This window comes from Vigna unguiculata, chromosome 6 (genome assembly GCF_037176805.1).
Source record: "Vigna unguiculata cultivar grain cowpea cultivar isolate G323 ecotype 2 chromosome 6, ASM3717680v1, whole genome shotgun sequence".
Lineage (NCBI taxonomy): Eukaryota > Viridiplantae > Streptophyta > Magnoliopsida > Fabales > Fabaceae > Vigna > Vigna unguiculata.
In genome coordinates, this window is record NC_140797.1 from 28,569,255 (window position 1) to 28,595,324 (window position 26,070).

At 31.6% G+C, this 26,070-nt stretch overlaps 2 protein-coding genes across 5 annotated transcripts; one reads left to right on the forward strand and one right to left on the reverse strand.

Annotated features, from left to right (window-relative positions):
* The first annotated feature begins 42 nt into the window (after window positions 1-42).
* On the forward strand, window positions 43-16,508 carry LOC114187748 (DExH-box ATP-dependent RNA helicase DExH6-like). Of its 4 annotated transcripts, none has more exons than XR_014995832.1 (26): window positions 43-310; window positions 500-654; window positions 1,207-1,297; window positions 1,434-1,491; window positions 1,597-1,732; window positions 3,998-4,088; window positions 4,221-4,329; window positions 4,425-4,563; window positions 4,845-4,935; window positions 5,095-5,191; window positions 5,296-5,398; window positions 5,999-6,071; window positions 6,167-6,479; window positions 6,592-6,666; window positions 6,789-6,836; window positions 7,883-7,973; window positions 8,059-8,117; window positions 9,846-9,995; window positions 10,279-10,331; window positions 11,921-11,954; window positions 12,063-12,152; window positions 12,232-13,194; window positions 14,024-14,995; window positions 15,085-15,419; window positions 15,637-15,817; window positions 15,906-16,188. XR_014995832.1 is itself a non-coding variant. In XM_085674722.1 (26 exons), exons 2-26 carry the CDS (start codon window positions 510-512, stop codon window positions 16,312-16,314), a joined length of 4,869 nt encoding a protein of 1,622 aa, XP_085530848.1. In that variant the 5' UTR covers window positions 44-310; window positions 500-509; the 3' UTR covers window positions 16,315-16,508. The 4 variants fall into 4 exon arrangements, 3 of the variants coding, with proteins under 3 accessions (XP_085530848.1, XP_085530847.1, XP_027931902.2); XM_085674722.1 differs by having other exon boundaries at window positions 44-310; window positions 15,085-15,382; window positions 15,906-16,508; XM_085674721.1 differs by having other exon boundaries at window positions 45-310; window positions 15,085-15,436; window positions 15,906-16,508.
* A 918-nt stretch (window positions 16,509-17,426) lies between these two features.
* Window positions 17,427-20,986, reverse strand: LOC114186852 (membrin-11-like). Its single transcript, XM_028074896.2, has 4 exons — window positions 20,635-20,986; window positions 18,798-18,918; window positions 18,563-18,712; window positions 17,427-17,854 (listed from the first exon to the last, which is right to left on the reverse strand). Exons 1-4 carry the CDS (start codon window positions 20,877-20,879, stop codon window positions 17,693-17,695), a joined length of 678 nt encoding a protein of 225 aa, XP_027930697.2. The 5' UTR covers window positions 20,880-20,986; the 3' UTR covers window positions 17,427-17,692.
* Between the last annotated feature and the right edge of the window lie 5,084 nt (window positions 20,987-26,070).

Genomic DNA, 26,070 nt, shown 5'->3' on the forward strand with positions numbered 1-26,070 from the left:
TCCCTCTAAAAACTAACAAAACAAATTATAGAAGACTTCCTTCGGATTTATCATATTTATTCCATGGACTCTGGGCTTGCTGCTTCTCTGGCAAGTGTAACCGCTGACACCCTGATGTAAACCCAACCCTAGAAAATAATATTCCCTGTTGCTTGACGCAGACCACCACCCTTGTTACGCGGCCACGCCTCCTCCCACCTCACGGCGGCGTTACCGTGCAGTAACTACTTACCTCACCACCGCCACCAGTTCAGGTTGCCGCCACTGCCTCCGGGAGACGCAGCCGCAACTACCTCCGCGACAGGTTGAGGTCGGTCTTACATCTCCTTTTCTCACATACAATTAGTGACTTATATTTTTTTATTTGTTTTTGTGTTGTTTGGTAGTTCTCTAAGCTGGCTCTTACTTCCTCTGCTGAATAGTGTGCGTGCATTGAGTGTGATCATTCTTTCTGCTATTGTCTCTGTTTCACGCACCCTCTTCTTTTTGTGTGCATTAGGGTTTTTGATATGACAAACACAGATGAGGCCGAGGCCGAGGCCGAGCCGTCTTGCCAAATTGCCATTACCGAATCCTTCATCGACGAACACTCCGAAGTTCTATGGGAAAAGTATTTGAAAATTCTGAAAGAATTTATAGCCTCCAACGATGAAGGTCAACTATGTTTTTATTTTATTTAATTTCTTTCAATCTCGTATTTACTCCATCACTTGACTCACGTTTATAAGAAATTTAGTTAGTATCAATCTTAGTTTTAAGGATGTTGTCCTATATTCTTTTGGAGGACCTTAAATAGCTTGCATTTTTCTGTGTGTGTTGTACCATTATTCTCAAGGATGACTTTATTGCTTGCGTTGTATATATTTTTGTGTGAACACACACGGGCATTGCTTTACTATTGGTAGTTTTGTGCGTGTGTTTGACTTATGTGTGTGTGTTTATATGGAATGTGCGCGTCCGCATGTATTACATTATTTTTGTTAGTTGTGTGGTGAGTTTGTAGTACTATCCTTTTCAAGGGTTATAAGATTGGTTACACTGTATGTATTTTATCTGAGAGCAGTGTTTGTACAATGATTTGTCTATTTTGCATATATGGATTATATTTATAATATAATGTATATATATATATATATATATATATATATATATATATTATGTATTTTATGTTGTATGTTGTCATTTACAGTCAGCTTTTCTATGCAGTTTACACATTTCATGGTAACTTGTCTGGTGAAGAGCGCAAGGCAGTGAATCAGTTATGCCACCTCATGGAGTTAGGTGTAAGATTCTGTGGGTGAGTACTAAATGCAGCTCATGAAATTTCGTTTCTTGTTATGTATGAATTATTTATACTATCAGGTCTGGATTTAATGCATTTTCTTCTGTTTTACGTTTTTGCTATTTCTTACTTTGAGTCTTTGTTTGGGTAGGACTGCAGGTGAGCAGAAAGTAATTGCTTTCAAAGTGAATAACGAAGCCTCAAATCATGTATTGGGACATGGCTTTTTTGGATTTCCTTTCTTTATTATATTTTTGTTGTATTTATATATAGTTTTTTTATTGTCCCTGAGGCTCTGCATCCGTCTTGTTTAGATTCAGGCCGTCCTGTCCAGGAAAAGGAAGAACAGAGAGGACCCAAGCTTGTGTGGTGAGAATGCAGAGTTTGGTGAATTGAATAAAATCTGGATTTCCCAAACATTAGAAAAATTTGCAGCTTCAAATGATGAAGGTGAGAATAATGTCGAATCCCCTTGAATTGTTTTTGTGTCGGTTTTCTGTCTCATAAAGCAAATCTGATTATGTGATTTGTGCTTTTCTTCTGGAGAGGTAGTTTTGTAGTTAGCTGATTTTTTTTTTTCAAAACTGTTTTCTTTGAGTAGGTTTACATTAATGAGCTGAAAAATTGTTTCTGGCTAAATTTACATTGATGATTTGTTTGAATTTAATATGTCTATGATTTTTGAGATTCAGATGATAAGACTTAGAGGGAGTGGGAAATGAAATGATAATTGGGTTACAAAATAAGATAACTGTTAATGATCTTTTGAAAAAAAATATGTTCTTGTTTGTTATCATTTAGAACTTATTCCTAGGATTATGTAACTATAGAACACAAATGTCCCAACAAATATAATTTTCATTTTGCTCATACTGTCTCCCTCCCACTACCCACCCACTTTAAGAACTCACTACGAATTTCGGTAAGGCTTCAGTCATTGTCATGGGAAGAAATTATAGTTGTCTCTCTCATCAGTGGGAGTGAAGTGGTATAAACATCATTGAAAACATACACATATGCTTGGGAATAAATTTAGATTGGAATTTTTTTCCAGAATACAACAAGCCTAGGAACTAGGAATGTTGTAATGGCCATCTCAGTGATCTTGGGAATGTAAACCTAAACTATGAAACAAATGACCTCTAAGAAGTGAAATATGCCCTAAAAGTGAAGAGCAAAAAGAACAATTGAGGACAAAGCTTTAAAATAAGAATTTTTAGACCATTGTGATTTTGAACAAGGTAAACGCCTCTTGAAGTTCTAGAATCTGCTATTTAAAATGCAATTCTCTTCTTTCTGAGGTAGTGCGGTTTGTTTGTTTGCATATGTAGTATACAAATTTTTTCCTCGTAAAATTGAAATAGAAATACTTAGTCAATGATTTATGTTAAAAAGCGGACTTTAAACTTAACACAACCTTACAAAACTTACTTGTAAGGTGAGGTTTTGTATCCACTTATATATTGCGAATTAGCCTTATCTCTAGTTGATGTGAGATTTCCAACACACCTCTCCCATGCTGAGGCATATACATCTCATGCGTGGGATGGAATATTAATGGGTGGTCTGATAGTGGTCTAATAACGAGTGGAACAATAGATTCCAAAAACATCAAATTCATTAGGATAAGCTCTAATTCATGACTCTGATACCGTGTTAAGAAGTGAAATTTAAGCCTAACTCAACCTTCATTAGTTTCAACTTTCATTATGTTGGAATAATTATTAGGTCTACTTATATTAGTGTAGTTAGTAGGCCTAAAGTAGGGAGTTGTGTGTTAGGTTTTCTCTAATCATTGTTCCTAGTTTTGTAGCTAGCAATCAGGATAGTCTCTTGACCTTCCATCTCTGTATTGTATCAACTCTTAATCAATATAAATAGCAGAACATGAGAAGGGTCCTTTAAGTCCTGTAAACATATTTTTCTCTGTTTTAATCTTAAGTCGTTAGATGTACTTAACGAATTTCATATGATTCTAACAATATTACATGCATTACTAAGGGATGTTGCTATGGGATTTTCTCCTTTTGTTTTGGAAGAAGTTGGACAAACCTTCATATATGGGGTTTCGGTTAAGGGGCATTGAAGATTTTTCTATGATGATGTGGCTTGAAGCTCAAATCCATAACAATAAAACTTTGGTACTAGTTATATAAACAAGGTGTTTGGTTGCAAGGAATTTTGGACAAGTATAAGTGGATAAATATTTAGTAGGTATTGTTGCCCTTCCCTGTGGGAAGAAGATTGTTGGTTGTTAGTGGATCTATGCTGTTAAAGTTGGGCTTATTGGAGAAGTTGATCTATTTAAAACTTGGTTTGTGGCCAAGGGATGTATTGAGATTTTTGGCCTTGACTACAGTTATACTTTTTCACCTTTGGCAAAGATTAGCACAGTTTGATTCTAACTTACTATCGCTGCTGTTCATTGTTAGCCATTTCACTATCCTAGTAGGGGGAGTATGGTCTAGTTTGTAAATTATGTTTGTCTATCTGACTCAAGTAACCATCTAGAGCTTGGTTTGGTGAATTTAGTCATCATTCAGTTTTTTGGATTGAAATGAAGTGAGGCTGATCATTTAGTTTTTTGTTGTCAAACTTCCTTTGTGAAGTGTGTTTGTCTAATGCTCTATGTTGTTGATTTGGATAAAATGTTTTTTTGTCTACTTTATAGGACTCATGGACATTTAAAATGATTTGGACTTTTTTGTTTTGCAGTGTACACTTTTGAAAATAAATTGACTGGTCAAGAAGATGATTTAGTGTATAACTTTTGCAGGGAAAGAGGTTTTATATATACTCTTTCTCGGTGAGTGCTAAATGAAGTTGTGCATCATAGAATTAATTTCTATTACTTTCTCTGATTCATGTATGAATGAAATTAGTTTAAAATAAAGGTGTTTTATTTGGTTTCAAAATTTTTCTTCTCATTTTTGTGTAGGAATGGGATTAAACGGAGAGTATGCGTTCGTAAGACCGGAGAGGAAGTTGACAGTACTACCTTGGTAGAGAATCTTCCTTATGTGACTTGTTCAGATGAATCAGATCAGGTATTGGGAAACAGCTCTTCAGTTTTAAGACTTCAATTATCACTTTTACTTGATAGATTGTGTGAGAAAATACTTCTGCCCTGTTTTTGATTCAGATTGACAAGCTTAAACAATCTGAAAAGGAAGTGGAGCCAGAGCCAGAGTCAGCTCAACATCAGAATTTCATTGTTATTGTTCCTAAAAGGGTTCGGATTTCCAAGATATTGAAAGATTTTTTAGCTTCAGAAGATGAAGGTTTGATTCATTTACAATGCCCATGTTTGTTTGTTTATATTTTTCGGTGCTATTGTTATTATTTTATGAAGGGATATGACATGTGCTTCATTTTTATTTTTAAGAAAAACAGACTTTCTGGTTCATCAGTCTTTAACTAAACATTTCCTGTTAATGTGGTATTTTGTATGGATTTGGTATGTAATTATTTTGGGTGGTTGGAACTTTTTGTATTTCTTTGGCTAGCTTTTGAAACCTCTTTGAGACTGAAAATCTTTAACAGATGCTATGTTTTACTGCAGTCTACAATTTTGAAGATGAATTGTCCACTAGTGATCGTGATCTTGTGAGGCATTTCTCCCGAAAAATGGGGCTTAGTTGTAACATTTCTGGGTGAGTTCTCCATGCAGCACTAGTACATTACCATTTTAAATCTGTAAGAATTATAGTGTCATGCCTGGATTTGAACTGTTGCATTTCATTTGTTTTCTTTTAGTTTTACATATTATTTTCTTGATATTAAATCGGCATTTTGTATTGGAATGGAATTAGAAAGAAAACATCTGTTCACAAAACCAAAAAGGAGGTTGCTACCACCAGGGTGTCGGGTTGTCATCCTCACATCACATTTCCTGAACAGTCAACTCCGGTACTGGGACATTTGGTGCTCAGACTCTGAGTATTTGTGTTTAGACCTATTTCATCTATGTCCACTTCATTTTGATTAATGTGGTTAGGCCGGTGTATATGCAGAATAGAAAGGAGACAGTGGCATCACGACAACAAAATCCCATTATTGATGAATCAACAAGGATTCAGATTTACCAAACATCAGAAAAATTTTCAGCATCAAAAGGTGAAGGTTTCACATAAAAATATTGTATGGGCAACATTTGTTTTCTTAGAAAAGCAGTTAGTATGTTTCAGTGGTCTTTTTCTGAACATGCTTGGTGAATTAAGCATGCATTTTTGTTTACTGTTAAATTTGAATCTTTCTCGCTTGTTCTCTTGTGAAATATTTAAAGGATAATTATATAGCTGATGATAGGATTCCAAGGTATCAAACAAGAGAAATAGCTAACCTGGTACTGATATGTATATCAATTATCAGAATAAAATTCCTCTATGTAAGGCAATTAGAGAAATCAAACAAGGAAACACTAAATGTCTATGGATAGACGAAATCTTCCTTAGAATATGGCGGTAATAAGTAAGTAAAAACATCTAGATGATGAGAAAAGCCATCCTCTACTCAAAATTACCACCTAAAATCCCAGAATAATTACCCCCTTCTATTGGGTACCCCCTTTATATACCCATTTCCTCTCTCTTCCTTTTGGCCCCACTGCATGATCACCCACCCCACTTTTTGTGCAAATGTGGCTTTTAGGCCTATTGTACTTGTTATGCCGATTGTACTTGTTATGCATTCACAGAAGATTAACTTTGTCTGCAGTAAACAATTTTGAAGCCAACTTGTCTTCTGAAAAATGTGTTGCAGTGCATCAACTATCCCAAGAAAATTCGGGGTAATTTCTAACTGCACTCATAAAACTGCATGTGAAATTTCCTTTTTAATCATGTAAGAAATTAGATTTTTAGATTTTTACTAATGCATGTGTAGGAGTGGGATGAGGCAGAAAGCATCTGTGCACGAAACTGAAAAGAATATTCACACCACTGCTAAGTTAGAGAATCTTCCTTGTTTCACATTTTCTGGACAGTCAAAGCGTGTATTAGCAAATTTACTTAAGCAATATCCGCCTGGTGATGAGGAACTCTGGCGAGCCATGATTGAAGCATATGGTGATACTACCGATAGAACAGAAGAAAAGGAAGATGATGTTTTCAGGAGGCCTTGTATGAGCAAAGTTGAAATTACTAAGAGATTGGAGATTCCTTCTAAAGGAACGAAGGATTCCTTTAAATTGAAACTGGTTAATTTTTTTTTCCTGTCTTTGCATTTGTTTTCAATCATATTATTTGCCATCCTATGTAGGCTTTACATGCCATCATAATGAATGAGTAATCTACTTTATCTTCACGTAGATCAACGAAAAGAGATCTAAGCTTCCAATCACATTCTTCAAGGACATCATTACATCAGCTGTAGAATCTCACCAGGTTAATTTAATGCTTTGATGTAATAATATTTTTGAACATGCAACTTCTTGTCAGCATATCACAACACAAGTCTCATGCTTGCATGTTTTTGGTCTTTCTATCTTTTTTAACATTTTTTAAAGCAGGTAGTTATCATATGTGGTGAGACCGGTTGTGGAAAGACTACTCAGGTATTTGCCTTGTCCTTATTATGCTCTGAATGTATACAGCTACATTTATAGAAGTTTGTGAATGATTCTATATATAATGCTTTTGGTTTTCATTTTTTATTTTATATTTTTGATTGGTGCACTTCAGTTACCTTATGATATGAACTTGAGTTTCTCATATGTGTGTGTGTGTATATATATATATATATATTATAACATGCTCTTTTAAATAAAGGAAAAAAATCTAAACAGTGGCTGGAGCCCAAGATGAAAAGACAAAAGAAAAATGTTTTTTATTGATTGGATGAGCTTGAAATGTAAGAAAGAAAAATAATGCTTGTCCTTGATGTTTTCCTTTCTTTCAAACTGTTAAGTGTCACAATTTTTGTGTTGTACTAAGGATTTGCTATTTTAAAGTAATGTTGTCAAACTCAAGGATCATAATGATTGAATCGTGCAATGGAATGTTTGAGGGGGTCAATTGGTTTGATTAATAAAAATTAATACTTTAAAATTTTTTCCAAAATTTAACGTTCATTTGAAAATCTTTCCTATAATATAATCAGCAGATAATTAAAGAGAGTAGGGAAAGAGAAAAATGGCATAGGATATCTATACCGGTTCGGATCGAAAGACCTACGTCCTGATGTTAATCTCTCAAAAAGAGGGATTAACTCAATCGCTAAAATAAACTGAAATGTATGTCTGTGTGTGTATGTGTGTGTGTATATATATATATATATATATATTTTTAAAAGAGAGAGAGAGAGAGAGGATAAAGGATATCAATTCAAGATTGTATTATTAATGTATATGTATATACATATATATATATATATATATATACACACACACACACACACACACATATATATATATATGTATATATATATATATATATATATATATATATATATATATATATATATATATATATATATATATATATATATATATTTAAAAGAGAGAGAGAGAGTATAAATGATATTTCAATAAACTTTGTATGCTGTGTAAAATATTTTTCTTTTTGAAATGAACCACTTAACTTATAATGAAATATGATTCAGGTCCCCCAATATATATTGGATCACATGTGGGGTAAGGGTGAGGTCTGCAAAATAGTTTCCACTCAGCTGCAATCTTTGTCAGCAATTTCAGGTGTGTAAATTTTGCTGCACCCATAATTTTCCTGTTTCCCTGTTTTATTTATACATTATAATATGTCCTGTGTTTGTCTCTCTAGTTTCTAAGAGAATCTCCAGTGAGAGAGGAGAGGTTATTGGAAACAATGTTGGATACAAGGTACTTCTATTTATTTTATCTTTTTAGTACTAGTAAAGGGTTTACTGTTCTGTTTTGGATTTGAGTTTTTGTTGGACATTGTAATTATTGGGCCAGTGTTTTTGAGCTCATATGATGCACACACATAATTTTTTATTGAATCTTTTCGATGAAGTGTATGTGTATTGAGAGTTTGTCATTTATAAATTAAAGAAGTATAACCTTTCTCTACACATACCTGATTGTTTTATGGTTGTCATAGACTGTAACTGTGATTTACAGGTTAAACTTGATTCCTTGTTTTGAAAAAAGTTTGCTTTCTAATCTAACCTTTAGGAAAAAATTATTCTACATTTTGGAATGAATTTTGAATAGAACAGGTATTTCTAAATGCAGTTAATTTAAGTGTTTGGGAAAAATTCACCCGTATGAGCATTATTGAATTGAGGAACAAACTTAAAAGTTTGCTCTATGCAAATCTCCTTGTGTAGCTTGCTGTGAAGAAAGATACTATTTATGTCTACCTGATGCAAGTTCCAGTGGCTAATGTCAGCCATCACAAGGAATAGATAGAAGTAGTGGTTTTGGCCATATGGGATAAGGAATTGCCATAATCAAGGTATTTGAGTGTATTCCTTAGCCACCAATATGGCTTTTAAACAATGAACTTCATCTTTGGACCGAACTTTAATGGCATAAACTCATCTGCAACCAATTGCTTTCTTGCCAGAAGGAAGAAGAATAATCTCTAATGTATGTATCATTATGCTCTAGAGCTTTCATTTCAACGATCATGGCTTGTTGCCATCTAGGATGATGATTTGCTTTGTGAAAACCTTTTGGAGTATAGAGAAACAAAGGGGAAATATGAAGGTATACCATAATAAAGTTGTATAATGATGATAGTTTCAAGTAGAAGAAATGCTATTATGAAATGAATTATCATTGTTAGGCTTTGTAGTAAAAGTGTTTGAAGGTCATGCCATGTAACAATTAAAATACTCGGGGATCAATTCCTTGTGCTCAATGTCTATATGTAACTAGAATAGATGAAACAACTTTAGTTGGACCATTTGTCGGAGAATGAGGTTGATTTTCTTGAGGGGATAACTGCAAGAAAAAATGGCAACATCAATGGACACATACATAGCACCTTTTGATATTTGAAGAGTAACATTTATATCCTTTGAGGATGGGATTATCCTTGGAAAATGCATTTAATTGCTCAACAATACAACATAATTACACATGGAGAAACATCGAAAACAAAACATTTACAACCTAACACTTCCAATTTTGAGACTTGCAACCAAAAGGTTCAACATCAGCAAATTTGGGGTCAAAACTTCATGGTATGATTCAAATGATTGTTTGTGATAATATTATAGACCCTGAAATTTATATTGTTGGCTTTGGGTAATTCATCATTGTTTTTTTGTGTAGGTACCAAAATGCCGTTTCTTTTTATGTTGAGAGAATAAAGAAAAGTATCAAGTATAGGGAACTCTTGTTTGATTTAACCTTGTTTTGAAACCATATATTCAGTACTTTTAAAATCTAATGTAATTTAACATAAGCCCAGTAGTAATCTGTTGTCCCTTTTCCTTTATTTCTTTTTGGGGTGCCAATAATAATTTCTTTTACAGACTGTGTTCCAAGAGGCTTTTTGTTGAGAAATCCAGTACCCAATGTTAGAACTTATTACCTTCTTTCTTAGTACTGATTCTGATATTTTAAACTACTGTCCAGGTACAGTTTGAAAGTGAAGGTGGAAGCCACTCATCAATTGTGCTGTGTACTCCTGGAGTTCTATTGAAGGCTTTGGCTTCTACAGGTTCCCATTTTTCGGAGAGACAGCATGTGAAGGGTGACGTTTCTAGTATTACTCACATAATTATGGTAATTTATCGATTTTACCTTTATTATTATTTGTTAGAGCTCCAAAACGGTGCTTAATCTTCAAAAGATAGTTAAAGTTTATGCTTCTGTTCTATGCTAAACCCAAAATAATTATAAACATAGTTAGGCCTTTAAAGTAATAGGAACCTAAAAAACTTGTGATGCGAAGTTCAATTGTCTTCATTTATCCTGTCTTCATTAGTCATGCATAAATTGAGCATATGCCGAGTCTTCTTTTTTAGCATTAAATTGGTATGTTATTTGACCTTCATTTGCTGTACAGGATGAGATTGACGAAAGGGACAGCTACTCAGACCTCATGTTGGCAATCCTCAGGTGAAAGGGCCTTATTATCATATAACTTTGTAGTATTTTTCCATTAAATATCAAAGTATAATTCCTGCAGCATATTAGGCTGTAGCTGTTCATATTATGTGGAGATCCTAGCTGGCAATCAATTAAATTTTATGCTGTTCACGGATGCTGATACTTTCTTCTACTGCATTTCATTGAAAATCTCCTTTCCTTACTAATTTTGTTTAAATTTTCACTTTGTGCTTAATTTCTGAGTTATTGCAAAATTCTATTAATTTTAGTTTCTGTGATCTTGTTGCCTTTCATTGTTTTGTTCATCACAAGTTATTCTTAGCATTTTCACTTTGTATCCTTTAATCTAATAAAATCAACTTTTTTATAAAATAATGTCAAGTTCCCTTGTCTCCCTAAATAAAATCAATGTTTGTAGGACTTGCTTATTCAACTTTTCTTTAACTAATCATTTTGTTAAAACTGAGTACAAATAACTATCAATGTCATATTAATCTTCAAATTACAGTCGTCTGGCTGTTCCTTCATCCAAGAATGATATTTGCTGTAGATAGTAATGCTATTGACACGTCTTTATGTCTGCATATGAACACATCTGCTTCTTCATACTGATCTGAAGCATGGGACACACCCTTATGCAAATCATAATCCAAACTAATTAGACTATCAAATCATGGAGATAGTCTAAAATAATTTTGCAGTTCCAACACATCGTTAATGAGGGCAGACATGGTAATTTATTTTAGAAGTTAGAAATCCATAAACCTATTGTGGAAATCCCCATTATAATTATAGAAATAAGCATATAATCATGATCAAGATTATGTATATGTATGTATTAACAGGAAAGTTTTTATATATTCCTATGTCATATCTATATATTGTTCAACTCCTATTGATGAACATATTCAAACGTTGTATAAGGGTAATAGTGTATTTAATAATGTGTAATAGTTGAGTTGAGCACTGTTGTGGCACTCTCCTTTGTACTCATACAACAATCCTTTCCCTGGAACAACGTTCTAATGGTTAATATGAAGACATTGGATGAATTCATGAAGAACTCTGATTGCAAAAGAAATGTTTGGTCTTTTAATTGTGAATTTTCCCACTAGCTTCCTATGTCTCTCTTGATCAGGAAAAATTTCACCTTGTCCATCATCAATAGGACTATAACGTATTCTCAGTATGTTTTCAGGTTCATTAAAAGTAGTCCACTTAAAATGTTCCATAAAATAATCCTTTTACTTTTTTAAGTTCATTATATTTGGAAGGTGAATACTCTCAAGAATACACAAATATTGATTATCGTTTGGATCTTCTTCTGTTTTTATGTGTCCTATATTTTTTAATCATCTGTCAGAATTTGCGCTTTAGTAAGAGTGTGAACTGGCCTGGTGGCTTTCCTTGAGAAAACAGCCTCATACTGTGGTTTTACAGGATGAGTTAGTTGGCCCTGTGATGGTCCAGATTCTGGATACTGGATAATTATCCTGTTACCTATGTCCCACAGTCTCAATATATTGTTATAGCAACCTTGATATGCTGTGTATAAATTTACAATGGCTTTTGACGTTTTTTTTTTAACTTGTATGCAGAGAGATCCTGCCTTCAAATCCCCACCTACGTCTGGTATGTTCATATATATGTATATGTATTCTGTTTCTTTTGCTACGCATATCTTTTTTTAGTTTTTATCAATCTTTGTAGCATTTATGTTCCATCTGCTTCGTATTACAGATACTGATGAGTGGTAGTTTTGATGCTACAAGATTTTCTCAATATTTTGGTGTCTGCCCAATTATCTATGTTCCAAGGCTCACGTATCCGGTGTGTGTACAGTATTCTTTTGTTAAATAACTCGTAAGTTATCACATTTGACTATAACATCCTCTTGCTTTTTTCTTAGGTAAAAAATTACTACTTGGAGGATGTACTTTCTATTGTAAAATCAGGTGGAGATAACCATGAGCTTAGTCAAGTAGAAAAGCTGTCTCTAGATGAAGCAATACATTTGGCTTGGTCTAATGATGACTGGTGCTCACTATTAGAGCTTGTGTATCGTAAAGCTAAGCCAAAGGTTTTTGATTATCAGCATTCATTAACTGGCCTCAATGCATTAATGGTGTTTGCTGGAAAAGGTAAAGTGGATGATATGTGCATGCTCTTATCATTAGGGGCTAATTGCCATTTAAAGGCCAAAGATGGAACAACTGCTTTAGAGATAGCTGAGAAAGAAAACCAGCCAGTAGCTGTTGAATTGCTGAAGAAGTACATGAATAAGGATTTTTCTGTCAAAGAAGAGAAAAATTTACTAGATAGATATCTTGCAACAGCCAACCTTAAAGATGTTGATGTTGTTCTGATAGAACAACTTTTAAGAAAAATATGTATTGATTCAAAAGATGGAAGCATCATTGTTTTCCTTCCAGGCTGGGATGAGATAGTTAGAACACGTGAAAGATTACTTTCATCCTCATTTTTCAATAAAAGATCAAAGTTTAAGGTGGTATCTCTGCATTCAATGGTTCTGGCCTCTGAGATAAATGAGGCTTTTATGCCTGCAACCCATGGTTGTCGCAAAATTGTTCTCTCTACAAATATTGCTGAAACTGCTGTCCCTCTGGATGATTTAGTTTATGTTATCGACACTGGGCTTGTCAAAGAAAAAAGTTATGATCCTTGCAAAGATTTGTTTACTCTCCAATCATCTTGGATTTCAAAAGCTAGTGCTAAGAAAAGAGAGGGATGTGCTAGTCGCTGTCATCCTGGAGCTTGTTATCATCTATATTCAAAAGTTCAAGCAGATTCTTTGTTAGATTTTCAGGATCCTGAAATTAAGAGAATGCCTATTGAGGAGCTGTGTTTGCAGGTTTTCATCTTCCTCAATTGATAAGCCAAAAGTTTGTGATTCTTATATTCCATGAGGATACAGTTTTTTTATAATCTCACGAAAATACTGAGATATAAAATAAGAAAATAAAAGCTTTTTATGTTATGTCAGAGAATTCTCCATGGTTCTGTGTTATAGGTGATTCCAATCAGCTGATTTATTTTAGCTGAAGGAGTTATATTTAGTTATTATTTATTATACTTCTGGTAGAATAAGCAGTTTATCATAACTCTGGCCATTTATATTTTATTAATTACTCTGATTCCTACTAGAATTGTTACTAGCAATTTCTAATCAACCTAAGACAGAATTCAGTTTTTCGGTGGCAAAATTATGGTATTTGAGAACTAAGAGGGAACATTTCTCCTTGAGTATCTTTCAGTGACAATCTATTATTGAATGCCCAAATATTATTCTCCTTCTCCTTACCTGTCACCCAAACATTTTGAGTACAATTTTTTTCTGTTCTCTCGATGGGTTGTGGATGGTTTCTATTAGTGCTGTTCAGGAAGGATTTGTTCAATAATCTCTTTAATAAGAACCAAGATGGTTAAGTTTTTTACTTTCTTGCTTTGCCTACATCTTTTTTGTGCTTCTTACATTTTTTATGATGTCTTTTCCTCAATTGGATTTACAGCTTCATATTACATGCAATAGAAAATATATATATATATATATATATATATATATATATATATATATATATATATATATAATATATGTGTGTGTGTGTGTGTGTGAATGAATTAGGACATAGTAACACGATTACAAAATCCCCCTCATTTTTTGTTTTTTTTTCTTCACACAGGTTAAGTTGTTTGATCCAAGCTGTAAAATAGAAGAATTTTTGAGTCAGACATTAGATCCTCCAGGTTTTGAGTCTATACGAAGTGCTGCTAGAGTTCTTCAGGAGATGGGGGCATTGACAGTTGATGAACACCTGACAGAGCTAGGGCAGAAGTTTGGCTATCTTCCTGTTCATCCATATACGAGCAGGATGCTTATTTTTTCCATATTAATGAATTGCCTCGATCCAGCTTTAATACTTGCATGTGCATCTAAGTGTAAAGATCTATTTGTGCTTCCTATTTTACCTGATGAAAAGAAGAGAGCTGTAGCTGCTAGATCTGAGCTTGCTTCGTTGTATGGGGGTTGTGGTGATCAGTTTACTATAATAGCAGCATTTCAATGCTGGGTTAATGCAAAGAAAATGGGTCTAGAATCACGGTTTTGTTCTCAGTACTTTGTTTCTGAAAGTGCTATGAGCAAGTTAGATGTGATGCGGAAGAATTTGGCTGCAGAACTATATAGGAATGGGCTTATTAATACGAGTAGAAATTATTGCTCTAATGCCTATGATCCTGGTATACTTCAAGCTGTTTTGGTAGCAGGGATGTACCCGATGGTTGGCAAATTGGTTTTTCCTTACGGAAGTGGAAAGAAGATTCTTCTTAACACTAAAAGTATCGATAGTGTTTGCTTGAATAGTCATACTTTGGATTATAGGTTATCATCACAGAAAAGTCTTGATTGCTCTTTTGTTGTATATGATGAGATTACTAGCATCGACTGGGACTTGCGCATAGGGAACTGTACTGTTGTCGGACTACTTCCATTATTTTTGCTTTCCAAAGTGATTGATGTTGATCACGCAAAGCATTGTACTGATAATATAATCACAGTAATCATAGATGGATGGCTTAATTTTGAGTCAACAGCATTCGATGCTTTTCACATGAACTACCTGAGAGAGCTATTAACGGCAACAATTATATACAAAGTATCACAGCATTTCTTTACTTAGAGATTTAGATCTTGTAAATGCCTTTTCCTTTTTTTAATCTGCCTGATGTGTTTGTTTCTTATCAGGTGACATATTCCACGGATGTTCTTCCTCCTGTTCTACAAGCCGCAGTGGATTCCCTAGCTTGCATTCTTTCTTGTCATGGGCGTTATTGCATACCACTAGTCTCAGATTGTGCTATGAAACAGACTAATACAAAAAAATTCCAAACAGAGGCTATTGAAAATCCAACAAAGAAAGCCAACATGACTCTTGAAGGATTCTGTACAGGGCTTATAAATCACAATGATTTTCCTTCTAGAGCTAGCATATACACAGGTGCAGAAAAGCCTAGGTATCCCGCAAGAAGGAACACTGAAACAGGTTCAGCTTGTTCAATCCAGTCAGCACATCTACCAAAGTATAGTTATTCGAAGGGTATAAAGTTATAAATAATTTTTTTGTGCTGTTGAAGGCATTAATATTGTGAATTTTGAAGTCTCCACATTTTTTCCGCTATTTCTTACGATATTGCTCATCATGGTTAAATTTGTAATATTTTTTTCACAATTTCTTGCGATATTGCTTACCATGGTTGAATTTGTAATTCAAGCTGTACAATTTTGGACAATTAACAGGGACTTGCTATGAAAAGATCATGGTTGGGTGGTCCTTTCCTGATGTGGGATGGATTAAAGCTAATGTAGATGGGTCTTATAGGGGTCGTAAACATCAAACTAGCTGTGCAGGAGTTTTCCGTGATCACAAAGGTTCTTGGTGTTTTGGGTTCACGTTAAATCTTGGAACATTCTGTTTCGGGTAACTCTTAAATGAAGTTAATATAAAAATTGTTTTTGGGTTTGTAGTGTAAGTTTGATTTTGATGTGTCTCTTAATTTTTGTGTCAGATCATCAGATCCAATGTGTAGTGGCTTTTGTGTGGAATCTGAACTGTGGGGTATCCTGACTGCCCTGAAGCTTGGTAAGGAGAAAAAGATTTCGAAGCTGTGGATTGAGTCTGATTCTTCTACAGCAGTGGACTGTGTTGTGCAAAAACGGGCGGAGAAAAGTGATGCTTTTACTCCTCTTGTTGAGTCCATACTTGAGTTGATGGAGGGAAATTGGACGGTTCGAATCTCTCATTGTTATCGTGAAGGAAACCGAGTGGCTGACTGGTTGTCAAAATTTGGGCATTCTAAGGAGATAGGTCTCCAAGTCTACGATGTCCCTCCCGATCCCGATGATTTGCACGAAATCTTAACTCAGGATTCTACTGGAGTCTCTAGACACCGATATGTACGTCTTAAGGCATCATGACCTAAATTACGGGTATCATTTTATACCTCTATTCATCTGCCAAATTCAATCCTTAATCTTATGTATATTTAAGAAATGTGTTTATGGGTTTGCCCTTCGCCTATGTATTTATTTTTTAATTTCATAATATTTGTGGGGGTGATATTTTCTGTTATATCAAATATTTTAACATAATGTATTTATTTATTTATTTACGCGATTGTTGTTTTTAAAGTTAAATATAATTGTATTACAATCAAATGATTTTATTAAAATTTTCATTATGTTGATTTGTTTATTGAAAGTTATTAACTACTGTTTTTATGACAATCTAATGAAAAAAATATTTTGACAGATTGCTACGTATTAATCAATAATGGTTTTTATCGTTATTCTCATTTATTTTGCTGTTTTAAAACATGCTTATAAATTTATATTATAAACTGATTAATATATACAAGCAACTCCAATTTGGTTGTTTGATTGGAATGAGTTTGAACCTTTTTCGGCATGACATTTCTTAAATTGTTGCAGTCCTTTTGCCAATCAATTACTATCTTAAGCGTCAAATTATTACTGATTTGAAAATAATAAACCTTTTATATAGAAATATGAAAACTTAAAAAAGGTAGAAGCTCTTCCATCAATTTCCAGCTACACGTGCTATCATGCGTGAAGAATGGAATGAACAAGGAAAAGTACCATTCCTAAAAATTAAAACTAGAATTTAAACTTTTTAGCACTGAAGACAAGTTAACTTGCTCATGTATAAAAACATTTTTAATTGACAAAAATTTAAGTAGTGTTTATTAAAAGTAAAAGGAACGCAAAAACATCTCCGTCGTCTTATTCTGTTTTTCGGTGGATAATTAATTGGACAAGCTCTCAATGATTTTGGGGACGTTAACTAGGCAACAAAATTCACTATTTCCGATACGTAATGCAATTGTTGAAGTTGAATTACAAATTCATGATACAACTGTATGATAAAGAAAGAGGAAAGTTCCATGTTCATTTATCTGAAAAGTACCGATGATTATCGTTATGTCAATTATTGTTCTCAACTTTGAAGTAACCATATACTATTTTCTCAACAAAAGAAAAAATATTGAGGGACTAAAGCACATAGTATATAGTATACAATTGTTTTTTCTGACCATGTAAATTCAAAATCTGTTTTATCAAGCATCTCTTGGGAATTGAAATCTAAGATGGAAAATGGAAACAAATAGTGCAGAGATCTAGAGTAGGCTAAAATATATTTTGTGAAATGAGTATGGTGTAAGCAGTTACATGAATTATACAGCCACATGACGCACAAGCTGTTGAAGTTTCGCTTATTTCTGCCAAATATACTTCGTGAAGTTTCAGATTTTCAACATCTGACTGAGAATGATGATCAATGTCTCCAGAAAACAAATGCGAACAGGAAAATGAGAGTCAATAGCATTCCTGCATATTTGATCCATTGGTCGACACGGTTTCGTCTCTCAATTAGCCTCAAAACAGAGTTAGATATCCCAACTGTATTCAGAATGTCCAATGCTTTTCTATGTGCACTCTGCGTCACAGATATATCTCCGAATGAAAAGGTATATCATAATGGATTAATAATGCTCCACTAATTAGTCTAAAAAATTATAACTATAAGACAACTGGATGTTGATGAAGGTTAATATAGAAAACAACATGAAAAGAATAAAAGCTATAGTTTTTTCAACAAGCGAATAGAGGAACAATAAAAAGCATCAAACAAACTAACTTGACTCCAATTTTCAATGAGTGAAGCACAAAAACTAAAAAAAAATCACAAGAACACAAAATGGATTCTTCCAGAGAGGTAGAAATAATGGTTCAAATTTAAAGGAAAAAGGGGACAAGGAAGTGCTATGTTTAACATCTGAATCACATAAAGTAGCATTAACGACAAAGAGACAAAAAGCATAATTATATTTAACGTAACTAATGACTTGGTGGACATTTTTAAGAGGTGAACATCGGAAACAGAAACACCACGTAAAGAACAATAAATAGAGACAGGAAGCAGATATTTTACGTAATTAAAACTAACATAACTAATGACCGCTGCTGCTGGACTGCAGCAATTTACGCAATTACAATCTAAATTTGTTTGGTAGAGAAACTACAATTAAAGCCTAAAAACAAACATAATATCTAATTTTTCACCAATAATCACAAAGACATTATTCAAGCTAAACCTAAATTGTGGAATATAAATGTTGTCACAGAAGAAATGAAATGAAATTACCTTCAAGCGTTCTCTTTGACCATGTATTGAAGAAAGGATGGCTTCCCCAATTGCGTTTGCATTTTCTAGTTCCCGGGCAGAAGCGCGAACTGAATGTACTGCTTGTGCCTCCTCATCAAAAATTCTCAGAACATGAGCAGAATCCCCATTCTAGCAATTTCAAATGAAGTTGTTATCACCAAATAATGAAGATAAAAATAAGTCATTAAACTAGAGCATGATGGAAACAACATACAGCTCGTTCCAACAGTTCTGCTCTCTCATTAGCTTCTCTCATCCGTTTCTGATGCCGTAAGTTATATTTATCTAAACTTGCTCTTAGTGATTCAGCCTCCTCAGCTATTTGTTCCACTTTTCTGAATAAGAAACATAATAACTTTAATAAAAATGCTCAACTAGAATACTGCAATTCCAGCAGCAGAACCCATTATAGCATAAATATAAGCAGAAGACAGATTATTTGGTTTTTGTATTATGATATGACAATTAGCATTTAGTTATGTGTGTAATCATTTTGCACAAAATAACTAGCCCAGATAACTGAGACAAAAAGAGAACCTGCCATTAATGTTTTGTTAGGGACTCCAAAATTCTGAAGCTACTATAGATCTTAACCAGAACCAAAGAGCATCACTCTGGCAAAGGTCAAGGATAATAACTGTGAAATAAGTTATAGTCCAAAATATTGAGATTTCAACAATTATAGGGTATGTAAAAATAGAGTGGTTTAAAGTAGGAGATAGTTTAATTATCACGGATAGGGAGAGGTCAAAACAAGCAAATATTATATATCATGTCTGTCTCATTTACTTTGAGGAAAGGAGTGCGGTGCTTAGAAATTGCAGCAATGATAAAAACAAATTTATGTAGATGTTATTGCCCATTGAGCACTGTTGGAACAGAATGGAGAAATTGAGGTAAAAGCTAAGAAACATTGCAGATACTTCACTCAAGTTCTTGTTATCTCTAACATCAGCAGATTGACAAGTCCTAATTAGTAGCATATGTCTGAATAAATTTACAGACTAATTATTTCTCTTCCGAAAACTGTACTCATCCTTGTAAATCACGAATAAATGAAACTTTTTACTTGATTCTGAGACAGCCGATACAGAATTAATAAAAGCATGCATTGATGGGGCAGCCCTTTAAAACATGATCGTAGATTCAGGCTTCATTCCACATCTGACACAAAGCAGGTCAATCTCCACCTTTCTTTTCCCATTTATCTAGTCTTGCATACGAAAAAAAAAAACACCTAAATCCATGGGAGCCCGTGAGAAAAATGCCTCCTCTATGAGATCCCGGTCCTACTGCCCAGCCCCACCTTCATTTTTTTCGAATTACAACTATTCAACTTTTTTTTTTCCTAAGCTAAGATCTATGGGGGAGGAGCTCTATGAATATTAAGCTGAGAACTTCCGTGATGAGCTGCCCTTGCTCCAACCCCGCGTGAGTGCTTTGTTGCTCCAGGTATACCTGTAGCTTTCTGGTCTTGACCAACTGCCTCGGAGCTTTTTATTTCGTAATGTCCCGTAGGCCTGTCTCGGGTGACCTAAGCAGTTGGTACTTCGATCTTTTTATCGGCCAACGACGTTTGCAACGTCTAGCTTTGAGTGCAGATTCGAGAATTTACATTTACATCAACATATATAACAAATTGCAATAACAAACAGAAATCAAACACACAGAACCATCACAACATCACTCCTACATTTCGAATCACCAACCACCTAATCCCTATCACTTTTCCATTTCATCCCAAATAACAACATTTCGCATTGAATTTTAGTTACTCTTTCGATTAATTCCAAACAAAAAATTGGCATAATTCTTCCACAATTCAAGAGGCGCAATTCTGAACTCCAATAATATGCGCAAAAATCACAGTAGCAATATCATCAGAAACAGATATGAAATTGTCAGCATTCTTCCACAATCAAATATGCAATTCCGAACTACAATAACCACCGCGCGAAACAATACACAAATCATCGAAGCAATTTCATCAAAAATGCACAATCATCATGAAAAGAATTGATTCAACTGAGATAGGAATCGAAATCGTTCACCTTTTCCAGAGATCGCGTTGAGGTTTTGCGGTTATGGATCGCCAGAGGCGCTCCATCTCCACGCAGAGGGATTGGATCTGAGTGATGTCCTTCTTCACAGCGAACGAAAGCTCCGTGTCGGCGCCGGTGCCTGCGGTGGCTGAGTACTCGAGGCGTTCGAGACGTTCAAGACCGTCACGAGATCTAAGTAGAAGTTTCTTCGCGGATTGGTGAATCTCCGACAATGTTCCTCCACCTCCTTCCATGGCGGCGACGGAGATGGAAATGGTGGTTTTCTTGAGTTTCTCCGAGAGAGCGCTCTTCAATTTCACCGGAAAACAAAGCAAAATAAACCGTTGGTGGGGATATTTTTCCCATTTCAGACATTTCAATTGAATTTATTTTGTCTTATTAGTTAAGTTACTTAATAAAAAGTAAAATAACATATTTTCTAATTTTTTTAAATAAATAAAAAAAAAAAAAAAAATATATATATATATATATATATATATATATATAACAATATATAAAAAAGAGATATTCTATTTTGTGTTCGTATTTTAAAATTCCAATTTTACTTTTTAAAAAATTTAATTATTTGTTACATTTTTTAAAATTGTTCCTTATTTTTATAAGTTTTTTATAAAATTGTTAATATCTGTTTTTTCTCTTTTTCTTTATTTATCAACAGTTATTTTATCATCCTTTTTTATATATTTTACTTTATTTTATATATTTTACTTTATTTTTAACTTAATAACATTACAATATCATCACTTATTAATATAATATCATGTATGTTTAAAAAAAATGTATGTGTTTATGCTAGTATATTATATATATATATATATATATATATTTATTTTAAAGAATTTTATTTAACTTTTTTAATTTATTGTATTTATAAAAGTTACCTTTTTGTAATTTTTTAGTTCTATTTTGCTCTTTAATTTTTTATATTTAAATTTAAATTTTCAATATTTATATTTTTTTTTCAATTTTTTCAACAATATTTCAAAATAAAATAAGCAAAATAGATATTTCAATATAGAAGAGGTAATATATATGGATTAATTGAAAAATTTACAAAATGGTCCAAGAGCATGGTCAACTTCTAGAGAATAGGTTTAATCATACGTTCTTTTCGTTAAAAAGCTTAATTGGGTCCTCAAATTATAAATTGTCTCAATCATGTTCTATTTTTGAAAATTTATTTCAATTTAGTCTTTTCTGGTAGGATATCATTGACGACGTTAATTTTTGTACCACGTGTCAACTCATGATTTTTTTTAAGTTTTTAATTTTTTTTACTTTTTTTCTTAAAAAATCAACTGACATGTGTCAAATAAGGGTTTTACCACATGTCAACTTGTGGTTTTTCTAATTTTTAAATTTTTTTTAGATTAAAATAGAGTCCTAATTTCGTTTTTGTTATCAACATGTCTCAATTTTCATCAATTTTATTCAATTTGGTCATTTTTTTCTAACACCATTTAAATCATTAAAAGCCATGAACAGTGACAACGACGTGCCACTTCGTAGTTTTTTTTTTTTCAATGTCCATGTGTCAACCTGACAACGCGCCACGTGTTAGAGTAAATGTTTTGTATTCAATTTGGTCCATATATTTGTTATTTTGGTTCAATTTAATCTCAATTTGTTTCAACATGAACCAATTTTGTCACTATCCAAATTAAGACCAAATTTAATTTTTAATTAAAATTCACATTTTTTATTAAATAATTTTATTAAATATATTAAAATTCACATCATTATAACTTTTATATAAAAATTAAATTTTGTCGTAATTTCGAGAGGGACAAAATTGCTCAATATTAAATAAAATTGGGACTAAATTGAACAGAAATAACAAATATATGGACTAAATTGAATATAAAACATTGACTTTGACACGTGACATGTTGTTGGGTTGACAAGTGAACATTTAAAAAAGTTAAAAAAATAAAAAAAATATATTAAAAAAATAAAGAAAAACCACAAAGTGACACATGATAGTCATTGTTCATTATCATTAATGATTTAAATGGTGTTAGCATAAAAGACCAAATTGAACAAAATTGACGAAAATTAGGACCTATTTGAACACAAAATTATGACTAATTTGACATAAAATTAGGACCAAAAGGGTATTGTAACATTTTTAAAAAAAAAAAATTGTCACGTGTCAGTCAAATTATGGTTCTACCACTGGTCAATTGTTGTTTATGTGAAAAATCTAGATTTGGTCATTGTATTTAGAGATGGCAAATAAATCCGTCCCCATGGGTATTGCCTGAACCCGTCCCTGTTTTGACGGGGAATCCCCGCATTGACTGGGTATGGGTATAGGTATGGGGAATCCCCGACTTTTTTAATTGGGTATGGGGATGTACACATCCCCGCCATATTACCCGTCCCCGTTTAAATTATTTAAATATTCCTAATTAATTAAATAACCATATATATATATATACATTATTTTTTATTTATTCTAATTATTTGGTTTGTCATGAAACTCATTCGCATTTCAATTATATTTTTCATCTTATCATAATCTTTATGTAATTATGTTAAAAATATGGATGTTAATTAAAAATTTTTATGTCTCACATTTAAATATTTCTATTATTTTTTAATATTTTTATTTAATGTATATTTTTCTTTCACATGAAAATGTTTAATACTCTCAATTTAAGTATTTAATAGCACAAACATTTCGTTTACTAGGTAATATAAAATAATCATTTAATTATTATTCTTATTATTAGTTTTTGTTTCATTTGAATAACTTTTTTATTTCACTAAAACATTTTTTGTTATTTCTCACTACTGAGTATATATGTTGATATTTGAAAAGTTTTCTTAGATCTCTAAGATATTTTTCAACTTATCATACCCTTAATTATACATTTGTTTTCCTTTGTGCGATTTCTTTCAATAGTCTCTCAAATTGTTTGTAAACATTTGTTAATTTTTTAATATTTTTATTTCTTGTTTATTTTCATTATGTAGAATACTATTTCGATATATTTTATTTAATTATTTTTTATTTTTTAACTCATTATCAATCATACTGTAATTTTGTCACTATAATTGTATAAATAACTTTTATTTACTACAATATAAAAATTTAATGTAATTGTCATTAATATTTTTTTATCACCATCCAACATAATTGAAGTTCAAAAGATACAAGATCTAGGTTAAAATTTTATAATTATGATTATTATTGGTTCTTTGTATTATTTTTATTAAGTAATGTATTATAACTTTTATTAGTGTATAAAAAACAGATTCATTAGAATTTAAAAGATTGAAGTAAACAAACATTTAAAATATATTTTAATTTGAATATTTGTTTTCCTTTTATATTTTTTTAAATATCTTTTTAAATTTTATCAACTAGGTTTCATTAATGTTTGCAAATTTAATAAATGTGTTGGTTCTCGTGAAATTTTATTTGGTATTATAATCTAAAATGTAAAAAATTATAATTTATTTTAAACTTTTATTATGATTATTATTTATTCTTTGTATCATTTTGATCAAATGATGTATTATAACTTTTATTAGTGTATAAAAAAAGATTCATTAGAATTTAAAAGATTGAAGTAAACAAAAATTTAAAATATATTTTAATTTGAATATTTGTTTTTCGTTTATATTTTAAAAAAAATATTTTTAAATATTATCAACTAGGTTTCATTAATGTTTTTAAATTTAATAAATGTGTTGGTTCTCATAAAATTTTATTTGGTATTATAATCTAAAATGTAAACAATTATAATATATTTTAAACTTTTATTATGATTATTATTTGTTCTTTGTATCATTTTGATCAACTGATGTATTATAACTTTTATTAGTGTATAAAAAAGAGATTTATTAGAATTTAAAAGATTGAAGTAAACAAACATTTAAAATATCAATTGTGTTCTTTGTATCATTTTTATCAAATGATGTATTATAACTTTTATTAGTGTATAAAAAAAAGATTTATTAAAATTTAAAAAATTGAAGTAAACAAACATTTAAAATATATTTTAATTTGAATATTTGTTTTTCTTTCATATTTTTAAAAAAATATTTTTAAATTTTATCAATTATGTTTCATTAATATTTGCAAATTTAATAATTGTTTTAGTTCTCATGAAATTTTATTTAGTATTATAATATAAAATGTAAACAACTATAATTTATTTTAATGTATTTGATATTGAAGAAATAATCATCATTCTAATATTGAATATTTGATAATATTATGTTTCCTTTATCATAATATTTTTATTATTTTATAAAAATTAATTAAAATTAATATTGAAGTAGTAAGAAAATGGGTATGGGTATGGATACGAGATTATACTCGTTACCCGGTGGGTATGGGGATGGGTCAAAAGTTTAATACCCGTTGGGTTTGGGTATGGGGATGGGGATGAATTTTTTTCACGGGGATGGGTATGGGATAGTGAAACCCGTGCCCGCCCCGCCCCGTTGCCATCCCTAATTGTATTTGTTATTTTTTTTCAATTTAGTCCTAATTTCTTTTTAAACTAGAATAATTTCATCATTTCCAAATTGAGATCAAGTTTAACTTTTATATAAATATTATAATTATATTTTTATATTTTTATTATAATAGATATTTTTAATTAAATTAAATTTATTTAAATTTAAATTTTGCATTGAACATTATTTAAAATTTTGTTTTAATAATTTCTAGACAATTTTATAAATTCAGAGTACAATTTCCAACAATTTTATAACAATTACAAACATTTAAATTTTACATTTAAATTTTGTAATTGTTATAAAACTATTTTAAAATTTTACATTTGAATTTATAAAGTTGTTTAGAAATTATTAAAACAAATTTTTTAAATAAAATTCAATGAAAATTTTAAATTTAAATAAACTTAATTTGGTTAAAAATATCTATTACGATAAAAAAATCATTATAATATTTATACACAAGTTAAATTTAGTCTCAATTTGAAAAGGATGAAATTATTCTAGTTTACAAAAAAATTATGACTAAATTAGAACTAAATTAAGACAAAATAATAAAGACAGGGATCAAATCGAGATTGTTTACATAAATAATTGACACGTGAAAGTTTTGTTTTAATTCAAAAAAAATAAAAAAATAAAAAAAACTACAAGTTGACATGAGACAAAACCCTAATTGACACGTGTTAGTTGCTTTTTAATAAAAAAATAAAATAAAAAATTAACGTCGTTAATAATGCCCTAACAGAAAGGACTAAATTTGAACAAATTTTCAAACATAGACCCAATTGGAAAGAATTACAAATTGAGGACCAAATTGAGATTTTTTTAAAAAAATTGTGAACATTTCGAGTGATTAAACCTAAGAAATAATACTAAAATATTTTAATAACAAAATGTTAAAGTTATAAAGATTACTAAATTTCTTGTCTTCTCCTATGAATTCTTTTA